This window comes from Canis lupus, chromosome 23 (assembly GCF_011100685.1).
Source record: "Canis lupus familiaris isolate Mischka breed German Shepherd chromosome 23, alternate assembly UU_Cfam_GSD_1.0, whole genome shotgun sequence".
Classification (NCBI taxonomy): Eukaryota; Metazoa; Chordata; class Mammalia; order Carnivora; family Canidae; genus Canis; species Canis lupus.
Window position 1 is genome coordinate 30,898,520 of NC_049244.1, and position 15,270 is coordinate 30,913,789.

The 15,270-nt window shown below is 44.9% G+C and overlaps 1 protein-coding gene across 1 annotated transcript in view; it reads left to right on the plus strand.

Moving 5' to 3' along the window:
- Positions 1 to 14,360, plus strand: part of BFSP2 (beaded filament structural protein 2) — a 59,958-nt gene extending 45,598 nt beyond the window's left edge. The window contains exons 5-6 of the mRNA XM_038570900.1: positions 7,905 to 8,036; positions 14,136 to 14,360. Coding sequence (XP_038426828.1) covers positions 7,905 to 8,036; positions 14,136 to 14,360 — 357 coding nt within the window. The remainder of the gene's footprint in view (positions 1 to 7,904; positions 8,037 to 14,135) is intronic.
- Positions 14,361 to 15,270: the final 910 nt, after the last annotated feature.

Below are 15,270 nucleotides of genomic sequence, written 5' to 3' on the forward strand. Positions count from 1 at the left end.
TATACCGCATAGTATGTCACAGGAGAGCCTGCAAAAGAGCCCCAGATCACTTTTCTTTCTTTTTTTTTTTTTTCACTTTGAATTTATTCAAGCATTTTAAATGTATAATACCTTTGCTTGTTTCAAAATTCAAAATGTACAAAATAATGTACAGTGAAAAATGACATCCAACTCATGTTCCAGCGACCCAGTTCTTTTCTATAGGGTCAATCAATGTTATCCTTTTACTATGAATCCTTTCAGAGATACTTTATGCACATACAAGGAAATATGTATATATTATCTTTCTCTCTTTACACAAATAATAGAATTCAGAACATACTGCTTTTTATTTTTTATTTTTTTTAAGAAACTACAGTTTCTTTTTTTTTTTTAAGATATTATTTATTTATTCATGAGAGACAGAGAGAGAGGTAGAGACACAGGCAGAGGGAGAAGCAGGCTCCATGCAGGGAGCCCGACACGGGACTTGATCCTGGGTCCCCAGGATCAGGCCCTGGGCTGAAGGCGGTGCTAAACCACCGAGCCACCCGGGCTGCTACTGCTTTTTAGATGCATGATATCATACCACAGTGGGCAGCAAACTATGGCCCACAAGCCAAATCTGACTCACTGCCTGTTTTTTGTACTAAGTTTTACTGGAACACAGCTATGTTCATTCACTTATATATTGTCTATGGCTGCATTTCCAGACACCAGCAGAGTGGAGTAGTTGCATTGGAGGCTGTATGGTCTGCTACACATAAAATATTTACTATCTGGTCCTCAACAGAAAAAATTGCCAACTGCTATTCTAGCTAATGGATATCCCAGGATTTATTTAACACCCTGCCAATGAATATTTAGGTGGCTTCCAATCTTTTGCTTTTATAAATGAGTCACTAACTACGTATGTCCCTCATTTCCCAAGATAGAAATATATCTGCTAGATAAGTTCATAGATGTGACATTGCTGGGTCAAAAGTTATGCACACTGGTCATTTTGATAAATATTGTCAAATTACCCTCAGTAAAGGTTGCAACAATGTACATTCTTATTGGAAGTGTTTGAGAATGCCCATTTCCCCACATCCTCACCAATACTGTGAGTTCTCATACCTTGTGATCTTTGACAATATTATAGGCAAAACATGGTTTTTCAGTGCAGTTTTATTTTGCATTTCTCATAAGGGAGGTGGAACATCTTTTTTACATGCTGAATTTTGGCCATATTTGCTCTTGTGTATACTATCAGATCATATCTTTTACTCATTTTTATTAGGTCTTAGACTTCTTATTAGTGGTCTGTAGTGAATCTTTGTACACTAGAGAAACTAGTCCTCTCCCTGAAATATGTTCCCAGAGTGTCAATTGTCTTTTTACTTAATTTATGGTAGTTCTGGGTAGCTTTCAAAAGATATTTTGAGCCAATAAAGCAGAGTTACTATACCAACCAGAAGGCCAGGATTTGGTTCCCTTCACTGTATATTACAGGAGTGTAGCCCAGCTGGTCAGGCTGGGGGGCAGAGTGAGGGGAATCAGAGTAGTTGTTAAAAAGGAAACTAAAAAGACCGTCTCATTGAGTAGGCCTTGCCTATCTTTCACCTGTTCTTTACTCTACCCAGTACAGCATGCATATTATAAAGGGCACTCCCAGGCCCTCATCCTCCACATTGTGTTTTCCACCTCACAACTGGTTGACAATCCATATTTGAGTGACTACCTATATAGGGGACCACCCAACACTGTAACCACCACATTCTACCAAGAAATCTTCACTCACTCATTCATTCAGTTTCCATTTGTCAAGCACAAGCCAGGTGCCAGAACTTGTGCGTGGTGCTATGGGTGCAAAGTCCCTGGCCAACCCTGGCTACCTGATTCTGAGATCTCAAAGCTATCTTAGATATTTCTCAATGGTAGCTCTTTCCCATGAGAAGTATAGGGGCCTTACTTCTAAAATAAGAGGCTTCTGAGCCACCTGGATGGCTCAATCAGTTAAGCGTCTGCCTTCGGCTCAGATCATGAACTCAGCGGCCTGGGATTGAGCCCTGCATCAGGCTCTCTGCTCAGCAGGGAGTCTGCTTCTCCCTATCTACTCTGCCTACCATCCCCCCCCTTGTGCTCTTTCTCTCTCTAATTAATTCATTAATTAAACTATCTTTAAAATAAGAGACTTCCAAAGATAAAACAACCCAAATCCCTGAGAAATTAAAGTAGTATAGTTTGGGGGCACCTGGCTGACTCAGTGATTGGGCGTCTGGCTTTGGCTCAGGTCGTGATCCCGGCCAGGGTCCTGGGATCGAGTCCAACATCAGGCTCCGTGCAGGGAACCTGCTTCTCCCTCTGCCTATGTCTCTGTGCCTCCCATGAATAAAAAATTTTAAAAAGTAGTACAGTTTGAGTGCAACACTTACTAGTCTCTGAGAAGAGACAGAACAGAAGAGTCCCTTCTTAGGAATGGGATGATCTCCATGCACCAGGAGAAATATACTATCATGTAAACTTCTCCAATAATTACTTTAAGAAGAAAAACATATTTTGCTCTTCAGAATAAAATCACTGCTGAGCCTCTTCTGCCACTTTCATCAGCAGGGTATGCTTACTTATGAGGGGCAGCAAATCCACAAAGCCATGTGTTCCTCGGTGTCCTTTGGCAGCTTCAGCTGAGGCTGGGAACTGGTCCTGTAGCCTTTCAGGAGCAGCCTCCATAGTCAGACAGTCCTTTTGTAAATTCAAGGAGAAACTTGGCTTAGCCTAGCCAGGCCAGCCCTTCTGCCAATACTGAAGTTTCATCCAGTGAGACTCCCACTAAGGAGAACTCGTGTCTCAGGTGAAGACTGGATGGCATCCAACCTCTCCCAAATAAATCCTACATCTGGCTGGAGTAGGTCAGGGGTGTGTATGCTGCTTGTCAAAAGCCATCCTTAGCTAAATAACATTTATATGATACCACATGATTATAAAGTGACTTATAGCCATTATAACAATGATAGTTAATCCTAGTTAATGAAAAGGTGTGATTTAATTCCATTGCTGGTAGACCCTCCTCTTCTGTAGTCTCTAGGATGTGCCTAGGATGCATTGTAAACCTTTAGTAAATGTTGTTGGGCATGCCCTAGGTATCAAATGCCATGGTAGCTCCCAAGGGCAGACAGAGGGGTCAGTAGGAAGTTGTCCCTGCACGCAAGGTCCCTACAATCTAGTATGAGGTTGGCTGGGTGCCTGTGGGAGGTGATGGATAGAACAACCATTCTTCTACAAGGCAGGATACAATATGCTGTGAACGCAGTGCCAGCAGAGCATTTATTAAGCCTTTACCAAGCGCCCAGTGTTCTAAGTACCTGACAGGCCTGTTCTCATTTAACCTTCCCACCATGAGATAGGTATTATGATCTCACCCATTTCACAGAGGAGGGAACTAAGGCATGGAAAGGTTAGTAATCTCCCCAAGAAGACACAGTTCCAAAGTGGCAAAATTGAGATTCAAATCACATATTCTGACTCCAGAATCAACACTCTTAACTGCTAGGTTTTCCTGGACAGATCACATGCAGGGGGTGGAGGGGGCTTTTTGATTCATTGTCTTGTGGAATGTGAGATTGAGAGGCCTTTGTCTCAACGGTCCAAAAGGTTATGCCAGACTTTTGTCATGATCTTTCCAAACCATGATTCTGTGTCCTCTCCATGGGATAAGATTGCCCTGTGATACAAGGTCGGGAACCTCTGTATCCCCAAGGAATCCACTGCTTTCCCTTTTTCCAGGATAGTGAACATAATGAGGTTACTGTGGTCCTGTGAGATCTAAGAGGCTTCAAGAGCGGGACAGTTAGCTGTACTCTGCAGCAGAGCAATGCTCTTGTAAAGCTGTTGTTCGCCAGTTGCAAAAACAGAGAGCTCGAGTGACTGGCTGAAATCCACACAGCAACTGCTGGAGAAAGGCACAGTATACATGTCAACCTCTCAGCACTCATCGTGGATACATGTTCTGCTAAGAACACACCCGCATAGCAGAGGGGCAGGTTTGGAGATGGCCCCTTTCCCCTCCAAGACTCTCAAATCCTTCCTTCTGACTTACTCTGAAGCATGCTGCATTTCTTCTCTCACATCCATCTTTCACGTGCAATAACATGTAATTTTAATTTAAAATTTTTTATTTGAAATTTTTTACTGTATTTCAAAGTGTCAATATGCTCTCCTGTCCCAAAAATATAGGTGGAGCGCAAACATGACAGCCTAGCTCCTGCACAGCAGAGCCAAGATTTCAAGCTGGTTTGAAGGCCTGGGGACCAACATATTTAAATCTCATTACACATCCTAGCAACTGCGCTGAGCAACAAAACACAGTCCTACCTTCCTATCCTCAGATTCTAAAATGACACACCTACTGTTCGGTCTGTGAGGAGAAATGTGGAGGCATTGGGTTGAAATGGAAACAGAAGTAAAGTAATTATTAATCAGAAAACATAACTCCAAAAAGCCTTTGGAAAAGAACAGGTAATACTTCTAAGTGAGTTAAAGCAGGTAACTATCCCCAAGTGAAGGGCAAGTATGATTTGTCATAACCTGATTTGGGAAGATATTGGGCATGATATAAAATACACTGAATCCCACAGTGATCAAATTAATTTTTTTTCTCTTTCAGTCTTAATTAAACTGTATAAGAAAGTTTCCATTTGGTGCTTGTAGGTCATTAACACTTCTCTTATTAGTCTCACTTTCAACAAAGAGAAAGCAGGCTTGGACTCAGCAACTTGGTGGGCAACGTTTGCTCAAATATAATAACTTTGGCTTATTTTAATTTTATTAATTCCTTGGCTATCTTTTGTCTATGACAAACGATACCATTTTACAGTTTTCTCAGTTTCCCTAGCAATCTAGAACTTTGTCATGGGCCAGGCGTCACATGGGAGTTAGTTAGTTAGTTAGTTAGTTAGTTAGTTAGTTAGTTAGTTATGAGAGACACAGAGAGAGTCAGAGACATAGGCAGAGGGAGAAGCTGGCTCCCCACGGGGAGCCCAATGTGGGACTCAATCCCAGGACCCAGGGATCATACCCTGAGCTGAAGGCAGACACTCAACCACTGAGCCACCCAGGTGTCCCTAAAATACTTTTAGAGATAACAAATTTTAGAGGTAACCTATATAATTTTAGAGATAACGAATTTTAAGATAAAATACTTACTTTGCTTTTCCATTTGTGCCTATACCTTCAGTGTGACTTGCTACTTCTTGCAAAACCTGCCAACTGTTTTTTATAATTCTGTCATCAACAATAATGTCACAAAATCAGATTATAAAATATGCTTATTAATATCCGATTAAGCAAATCATTTATCAATGATAAATGAGGATAGCTTTGCAATGAATTTTAGTTGATACTTCCATTGGCTTCAGTGAGTCCCTTCATCAATGAGATGAGTAGCTTCTTTAGCAAATCAGATAATAGCTTGTAAATATTGGAAAGATATTTCCTCTAATTGTTTTTGCTATTCATAATGCAATAGCTACAGACATGACCCATTTTAAGTTTAATCTGCATTATCAACATTTTCTGCATCCCTTTCTTAACTCTAGACAGTCAGCAAAACAATAATTCAATCCCTGATTTGTAGTGTTTGCCAATTTCCATGAGGCAAATACTCTCACCACAGCTGATTTCAGACTCCTAACTTGATGTAAATAAGCACAGAGTTTGGAAGAGATGCTCAGAAGCTCATCACTAAATGTTAGTCCAGGTCCCATCAATAGAAATAACTTTGATAGCACAGACGATGATAACATGTAAATAAACCAGCAAGTGATGTGTTTGGAGTATTTGTTACCATTTTAATATAACTTAATTGTAAGGGTAATAATTGTAATTATTAAATTAATAATTTAATTTTTAAGGACGGCTGTGTTTACCAACCAGGTTACAAACATCCGGAAGATTTAACACCCGGCTCTCAGGCTCTGGGGAGCTGCCAAGGGCCTGCTCCAGCTGCTGGCCGCCCTTGGCTGCTCTGAGACAGGGCCCCTGCAGACCCCTCTGCTGCCCACCTGCACAGCCCACCTGGCCACGTCCCTACCCCCAAAGACAGGTAGAAAAACCAGGCCACCCATCCAAGCAGGACTTGACAGGCCACGAGGATATTTTAGAGTGGTGCATCTTCAGTGGGGGGAAGACTCCACTTTCAGGGGTCTTGATGGTGGAAGCGGCTGCATTCACACCTGGTTGAGAGCACAGCTCTGGAGTCTGCCACTGCACAAGGTCCAGCTCTGCCCCTCATAGGCTGCACCATCATGAGTAAATAACTTTGTCTCTCTGTGCCTCGGCTTCCTCACGTAAAAAAGGAATAACAATGACACTTGCTTCAGAAGAGGGTGGTGAAGATTAAATGAAATAATGGACTTAGCGCTGTTAATGGAGTGCTTGGCACAGAACCAGTGCTTAACACCTATTAGGTATCCTTAGTACTATCCAACTGACAGTGGCTTTTACAGACTCATTTACTGGCTAATATTACTTTTTATATATTAGAAAAATAAATGCAGTCACTGTTTGCATACTTTTAGAGTTCTAAAGGTTTCCACATGTATAACCTGATGGAAGCCTCATAGTGACTCTGCTCACTGTGATCTGTGTTCTGTTGGCAGGGACTGGGGCTCAGAAAGGTTGAATGATGGCCCAGGGACACACAGCCATGGACTGACCAGAGCTGGGCCCACAGCTTTCACTCCTTTAGCTGATCCCAGACCTTTAATGGATGTTTTTGTTGACCCCTTTGTAGCAGACACAGGAAGAACTACACCTGAGATATGAGTCCTTTGACCTGGGTTTTCCTAGTTAGGTTGGACTATTTTTCATAACCCTATAAATAAGTATTCCTATGTCATAAAAGTGGTCAATCCAGACAGCCAGTAAACTAGAAAACAGGTTTTTTCTCCCGTATCACTGGCTTAGAGACAAGCATCAGACTGCACCAAAGATGAATGAAGGTGAGCTCTAGTTTTTCCCCTTTCCCTTTCTCCAACAGAGAGAAGAGAGTAGCAATGACCTCCTCCCCTGAAAGTATGGGGAAGAATCAGACTGTGTCCATGTGGCTCAGGGAGAAATTTCGAAACACAGACCTTCCCCTTGTGTTCACAATTGTGGCCAGACTGGTTTTTACAAGGAAACAGGGACTATCAGATCAAGTTGGGTAGTTCTTCATTTGAAGAAGGTCTGGGGCAGTTGGCACTGCCTGACATTACTGGAACGGGTTACCAGTTCTCTGAAGGGCAATTTGGCAACATTCATCAAAATGACAAATGCATACCCTTTGACTCAGTAGTTCTACTACAGGGATTTACCCCTCAGAGATATTCCCTTGTGTGGAAAATGAGGGTCGTAGGGTTATTCTTTACACCATTGTTTGTAACAGGCGGAGACTGGAAACAATCTAAGCACTTATCAGTGCAGAGCTCCTAAATAACTACGGTACTTCCGAACAAGGTGATACTGTGGAACCATTAAAAAGAACGTAATTGATCTGTATATGCTGGTAGGAAATATCTTCTAAGATGTATGAGGACCAAAACGAGGGGAGGATGATCATACATATTCACTTGTAAATATGTGAACTATTTGTGGAAAGAGGTGTAAGAAATCGGAAACAAAAGAACTGGGTAATTAGAAGCATGGGCACAAAAGGAGACTTTCTCCTAGAAGTCCTTCAGAAAAAGCTTTTGAATTTTATTCTACTTGCATTCACTGTATGTTCAAACTAAGTAAATGGTTGTATGCAAATAGGTGAGGGCGCCTACGGAAAAAGGGATTTTTCAATCTGCCAGCTGTTGACTCTGAGTTAGAAGCAGTGGAGTGGGCCCTGGGAAGGGCAGGAGGGGAGGCAGGGCTCAGGCCCCCCCACAGGCCCGCTCACGCGAAGACCTGACCCTCCCCAGCAACAGGCAGAGGTGGCCCGCATGGCGCAGACCCAGGAAGAGAAGCTGGCCGCTGCCCTCAGGCTGGAGCTGCACAACACTTCGTGTCGGATCCAGAGCCTCCAGGCTGAGACCGAATCCTTGAGGGCCCTGGTGAGTGGGCCGGGAAGAGCCCTGGCATTTCTTTTTTTTTCTTTATTTATTTATGATAGTCACACATTGAGAGAGAGAGAGAGGCAGAGACACAGGCAGAGGGAGAAGCAGGCTCCATGCACCGGGAGCCCGACGTGGGATTCGATCCCGGGTCTCCAGGATCGCACCCTGGGCCAAAGGCAGGCACTAAACCGCTGCACCACCCAGGGATCCCAAGAGCCCTGGCATTTCTTATGTCAATTTTAACTCCCAACTGTTGAACTGAGAGTCATGTGGGTCAGAGTTCGCAGGAGATTCCCATCTCACGGCATGCGAGTTTTGAGGCCTGAAAGGATCATCTGATACCAAATCACAAGTATAGTGACAGCTGTTAGAACCCCCACTGAAATACCCTACACCAGGCCACTGCTTGAGTGTTGGCCACTTACCCCACAGATACCCCTTTTCAGAGGGTCCCACTTCTCCAGAGAATTGGCCTCCGCCTAACAGTGGACACCTGGCCTAGGCAGTTAGGCCCGCCTCCTCTAGCCCTCAGTCAATGACTAGCTGATGTGGGCGTTAAAAGCCCAGCCCACTTGCTTCCAAGTGGAATAGGTTTCAAGGTCTAATTCACATTCCCAAGCTCTTTGGGGGATCAGACTCCATCTGAGACTCCCTCCTGGCTTAGCGCCTTCCTCTGCCCTATCCTGCTTTCCTTGCTGCCCTTTTCCTGAGAGCAACCCCTTAATTATTTACATATACCAGGATCCCTGCTTCAGGCTCTACTTCTGGGGACCAACCTAAGACTAGGAAGTTCCTCAGACTCACTGGGGTTTGTGGGGGAAGGTCTCTTGCATTATTTGTTATTATTATTAATTAAAATAATTATGAATAATATAGCAGTTCACCCTCTGATTCTCTGTTAGGGTGCCAGGCACACAGCTCCTGCAGGGGCCTTGTGTTCTAATTTGAACTGCAAGTGTATTGTCCACACTGAAGTACATGAAGGGAATGGTTCATGCAATCCTGCAGCTTGGGGTGGTCTGGACTCTACTGAGGCCCCAGTGGAGGCCTTTGCTCTTGCCACCTAAATCCATTCCGTCACCAAACCAGCAGCCCTGCCTCCCAATGCAGTCCTGGACTCCCATGAAGTGAGCTCAAGGATTTATTCTAGTTGGTTCCCTCAGAAACAACTTTTTTACTGCCCATGGACAAGATCATTCCATCAGCCCCAGTCCCCCTCCTCCACTTGTCTTCAGCTTACTTGGTCCATTGTCCTCTGAACAATAAGATCACATGATGCCCAGCCAGCTTAGGAAGATGCTCAGTCTTGCCACTACATAGCACAACATGACACACATCTCGTTGCTCCACTGCTCTCCCACACATCCTGTGATGGGATCAGGGTCAGTATGAGGGGATGTGAGAAAAGGCATTGAGGTAAGAAAAATCAGGAAAATACAGTCTAAAGCAATGTACTTTTGCTAAAAAATTGAAAGACATTGCATTATTTACTCAGAGTTATGTGAATTTTATGCTAATCAGTTTTATTCCCCTGTCATAACCCTTGATCCTAATATTAGGGGTGCTGCCTTTTGCCCAAGTCACTTTAAGCACAGTTAAGGGGCTACTATTTATTCCCCAGATGTCCTTGTGGCTGCCAAAAGTTGCCACTCTTCCAGTAATAAAAAAGGGCTTCATTCATAGATCAGCCCAGATTGTACAGGAAGGGAAATGCCCAGAACTCACCCTTTGCTCTCCTACCCTTGAGCCCTTGGACATGTTCTTCCCATGGCTGGAAGGCGACCCCTCCTCCCTCCCAACTCTGCCCACCCCTACCTGTCCTCACACCCTTAACAGATGTGAAGTGGAAGATATACAAGTGCTACACCCAGCAAAAGCCTAGCTAGCTCCTGACTCCCACAGGTGGGGTGATCTCTCCACCTGCCACCCACTCACATTCAGAGCCCTGTGGTTTATGTGGTTATATCAGCTCATCCACTGACATCACATTTAACTCCTTGAAGGCAGAGACCATGTCTAATTTATTTTATGTCCCCAAAGCACTTGATGAGTGTCCAAAACATAATTTCTTCAACATGATACTAAGAATACTGAGAGCTTGCTCACATGCATTCTCTCATCAGAGACTCATAAAAACACTGAGAAGCAAATGATATCCCACTTTGCAGAAGAGTAAACTGTGGTTCAAGGGTTTGCTCATTAACATGAGTAACAAGTAGAAGAATCGAGCTCTTTTGGTTCTATTACTCAACTAGACAACAGAGGGCCTATGGAACGGGGGACTGGCACCCAGACTCTGGAATCTGGAATCAGGATCCCCTACTCATTAGCTGAGTGACCTCTCAAAGATTCTGCTTTCTCACTTGCGAAGTGAGAATCTATGTGGGTTATCATACCTATCTTCCATGTTAGTGGCTTCAGATCACAGTAAAAAATGTATTCATTCACTCTGTGATTTAGGTGGAGTCTGGCAGAGACAGCTCTTCTCTGTTCCATGTGGCATCTGCTTGGGCTGGACCATCCAAGAATGGTTTCAACTCACATGCAGGGTGCCTAAGCTGTGCATCTCTTTTTCTCCCTCCATGGGGCCTCTCCATGCAGTTAGCATTTGACTTCCTCAAATCATGGCAGGCATGTGATTGGACTTCTGACATGGCATCCAGCTTCCCTCAGAGCATGAGCACAGAAGCTACCAGGCCTCTTAACACCTGGGCTTGAGAGTCCCTGAATATCACTTATCCAGAACTCTTTTGGTCTCAGCAGTCACAGTCCCTCCCAGATCCCACAAGAAGAGAAATAAATGCCATCTCTTGATGAGGCAGTGGCAAGGCCACATAGAGAAAGAATATGTGGGATGGGATCGTGATTGCAGCTGCTTTTGGAAATGTGATCTGCCACTGGACTGGAGAGATTTTGCCTCAGAAAAACACAGGGATGATTAATGGAACAATGCGGGTCAAGCCCTTAGCACGGTGGTCGGCACAGAGTAATCAGTCAATGAATGGTATTCATTATCCATTATCAGTGTAAAATTATTATTATAATCACTCGTGTAGTAATCCCAAGTTGGCATCATCTAATCACCTCACTTAAACCCCATGGTCCTTACTACTGGAACAAATCAGAAGAAAACTCACATGCCCAACCAGAAGACTTAGGAGTGGTGATATGCTGGCTGTGCCTGGGAGCCAGGATGGGCCGCCTCTGTCCCCTGCTAGCTGGTAGATCAGAGCTCTGGTCACTGGGCCTTACAGCCGAGGTTAGGGGCACGGACAGCCAGAAAAAGTGGCACCCCTTCCTGCAGCTTTCAAATACAGCTCAGTGCATCCAGTCACCCCGATTATCCGCAGCCAGAGCAACCTGTATACACATAAGGCCCCCACGGGGCCTCGTATAAGCCTCAGCTGAGTAGGCAGCACTTGCGGCCCCCTTTGCCAGCAGGGCACTGTTTATATTGGTGGCCAGGCACTAGGAATGGTGCTTAAAGCCTACTGAGCTCTGTGTTCCATCAACTCAAATCAGGGGTGGATTCAAGGCAAGAAATCACTTCCTAGAGGGCTTAGCAATTCAAGGAAGTCCTTTCACATCTCCAAAAACTGGGGAATAAGTGTGCTTCTGTGATCTCGGTTTGCTTGCTGGTGTTGTGTTGCTGTGGGGGCTGGAGTTGGGAGATGGGCAGCAGTGGCCTGATTGCCATCACTCAAGCCCAAGCATTTCTGTGAGAACCAGGCCAGGATGTCAGGGACTTAGGTGGGAAGCTGGACCGGACTCTGAGGGTGAGATAGAAAAGACAGAGGTCATCTGATAGGAGTTCCCACAAACCTACCTTGGGCAGTGGGTCCTACATCATCAGAGAAAACCTCAGGCCACATGGAGAAGTCACCTATGAACATGGAACCAAAACTATAGACAGCTGATCCAAACATGATCCCATGAAAGGTTTTTTCCAAATAACAGGTTTTACAGGCCCAGGGCCAGCACTAAACACTGCAAACCAAACAATTTCCTGATAAGCAAAGAGAGAAAACCCAGAGTTTGGAACAAGTGATTCTCAAAGTGCTGGTGGCCATTTCTGCATTTTTATTGCTATAGAGGGGTTTTCAGATCTCACCAAAATAATAACCTAGGCCAGATACTGATCTAAATTTATTTTTTACTAGTTACATTTTTGCCACCTGTAAATGTACCTAGGATGGGAATCTGACTCAATATTCTTATACCCTATGGAATTAAGATGGCTTAAGTAAGATGATAGAGTGGCCTCTGCTTAACAGAAGCCATGATTTAAGATGGCATCATGACCAAGAATCTTCCATTTCAATCACAATAATCAAAAAGGTATGAAAAATATCCTCCTAAGGGGCAGGTTACAGAAAGTTGTTTTATCAAGATATTATCCTAATCTGAAAACATATTTATCTGTTCTTATGTGTTATATAAAAAGCCAGATGCTAAGTTATAGGTGCACCATAATTACAACTATGAAAAAATGTTAAAGAAAGATACACACAGTTTTTTTTAAAGTGTTTATGTGTCAGTCCTACAGTCTGTAAGGTTTGCTATATGGGAAGATGGGGTTTCCAGTCTAATGGGGAGACAAGTAGGTCAATAAACATAACCATAATACACGTGGTGTCAACCTGAGCAACACAGCCAGATGAGCACCTACTCTATGCCAGCCCTTGTCTTATCACTGGGGTTATAGAAACTTCATTTCTGCTCTCAAGAATTCACTCACTGTCTGGTAGAGGAAACATGCCCCTAGGAAGCTCACCCCACTCTTACCAAGTCTAAGGGTATACATGTACTTGGGCAGCCATGGAAACCCAAAGGAGGGGCCTCTAACCCGGCCTGCTGGGAGAAAGACCAAGAGACCATCAAGGAAGTCTTTCTAGGGGAGGTGACCCCTAAACTTGGACTTGGGATGAGTAGTGATGATCCAGGTGAGAAAGAAGGGGAGATACAAACCCAGATTTGGACTTCCAACAGAACACGGTGGCTGCTGTGTGGAGAATGCGAAGGCAGGAGGAACTAGAGACCAAGAGATGAGCTACAAGCTTCTGAGTTTACCCCATGGGAGCAATGATAAGCATCCATCGTGGGCACCAGTGGCTGGAGGAGAGAGGGCACAAATGTGAATACTTTCCAGAATATACAAGAGGCAGGATTCAGTGATGATTGAAGATGAGGGACATGCCTTTCGCTGGCTTCCAGGTCATGTGAATTCACCAGCTGAAGCACAGGATAGGAGAGGCAAACAGATTCAGAAGGAAACCAGTGGTTCCATTTTGGACGTGCTGATTTGAGGTGCCCATGGATTGTGTATATTTCCAGTAAGAAATTCAGTAGCAGGTTTATGCTCAGGGAAGAGGTCTGTGCCGGAAACGTCAATGCAAGAGTCATCGGGAGAGACAGCTAATATCATGAGTGTGGCAGACACCAGCCAACACAGACACAGGCAGCCTCGCTCAGAGAGAAACAGGCTCAGGATGGGCAGTGGGGAGCCCAAGGGTTGGGGCAGCAAGGGGAAGAGGCAGTGGCCAGGGTGTGCTACTAACACACTAAAGAAAAAAGTGCTGAGTGTATAAAGGCCAGAGACATTCATTCTAACCCTGGCAACCTGGGCAAGAGTGCTGGAGACCGCATTTTAGCCGAATGATGGATGGGGTTTCAGCAGTGGAGGAGGAAAGGGCCCCCCAGAGAGTGGGAAATCGAGCAAAAAGGCCCGAGGCAGTTCAGAGAGCAAGATTCCTTTGAAAAAACACCTGCCAACTGCCTCCCTCCCCCGTATGTGTTTGTCGATTTCTCACTCTCATTTTTTCTCTCATTATCTTTCTCACTCTTTCATTCTCTCCCATCACTGTACCTCATCTTTCTCCCTCTCCTTCCCGTCTTCTCTTTCTTCCTGCCCGCACCCCCTCCTCAAAAGGATCAGTGGATCAGACTGAACAATAGTCTGGGCAGGGAGGAGGATGGCTCACGGCCCCCCACCCAGGAGGCCAGCGGGCAGGGCCGCCCCCCCCCGCAGCTCAGCCCACCTCCCTGGGCAAGGCCCGGCCTGCAGCCTCCCCGCCGACCGCCTTCTCTCTTTGGCAGAAACGAGGCCTGGAGAACACCCTGCACGACGCCAAGCACTGGCACGACATCGAGCTCCAGAACCTGGGCGCGGTGGTGAGCAGGCTGGAGGCGGAGCTCAGGGAGATGCGCTCGGAGGCCGAGCAGCAGCAGCAGGCCCGGGAGCACCTGCTGGCGCACAAGGCCCAGCTGCAGAGGGACGTGGCCTCCTTCCACGCCCTGCTGGACAGGGAGGAGAGCGGGTAAGCCTCTCCGCCTCGCATTCCTGTGACAGGTGTACATACTCCTGGGTTTGCAATTCACAGTTTTCAGACACTATAGAAGCAATTAAGGTAAAAAGGAGAAATCACCTTGTAACTCCCCAACACATATATTCTCTCTCTCTCTCTCTCTCTCTCTCACACACACACACACACACACACACAGCCTGTGTCCTTGCAGGGTTTTTTCTATTTATATATTCACATATGCAGAGACACACCTGGACATACCTTTATGTGTTTGGACATGCCGAGGACATACATGATGTCTGTTAGGAATACTTTCAGCTGCATGCAATAGGCCCTCATTAATGGGGCTGCAAACCAATGCTCCTGAAATGTTAATGTGCACTCAAAACACCAAAACCTGAGCATCTTTTATATTTTTTTATTGAACTATAATTAAAACACAAGTGTCATATTAGTTTCAGGTACACAATATAATGATTCAACATCTCTATACATGACTGAGTGCTCATCAGGATTAGTGTACTTTTTAAAAAATTTTATTGATTTATTTATTCATGAAAGACACACACAGAGAGAGGCAGAGACACAGGCAGAGGGAGAAGCAGGCTCCATGCAGGGAGCCCAATGTGGGACTTGATCCCAGGTCTCCAGGATCACGCCCCGGGCCAAAGGCAGGCACCAAACCGCTGAGTCACCCAGGGATCCTCCAAGATTAGTGTACTCTTAATTCCCTTCACAGGTTTCCCCCATCCAAGTACCTCCCCTCTGGTTATCATCAGTTTGCTCTCTGTATTAAAGTCCATTTTTCACTCATATGTAGGATTTAAGAACAAATGAACAAAGAAAAAAAGAGACAAAAAAACCTATTCTTAAATACAGAGAAACAACCTGGAGACTTTTTTTAAACGCCAATTCTGCTTCACTAG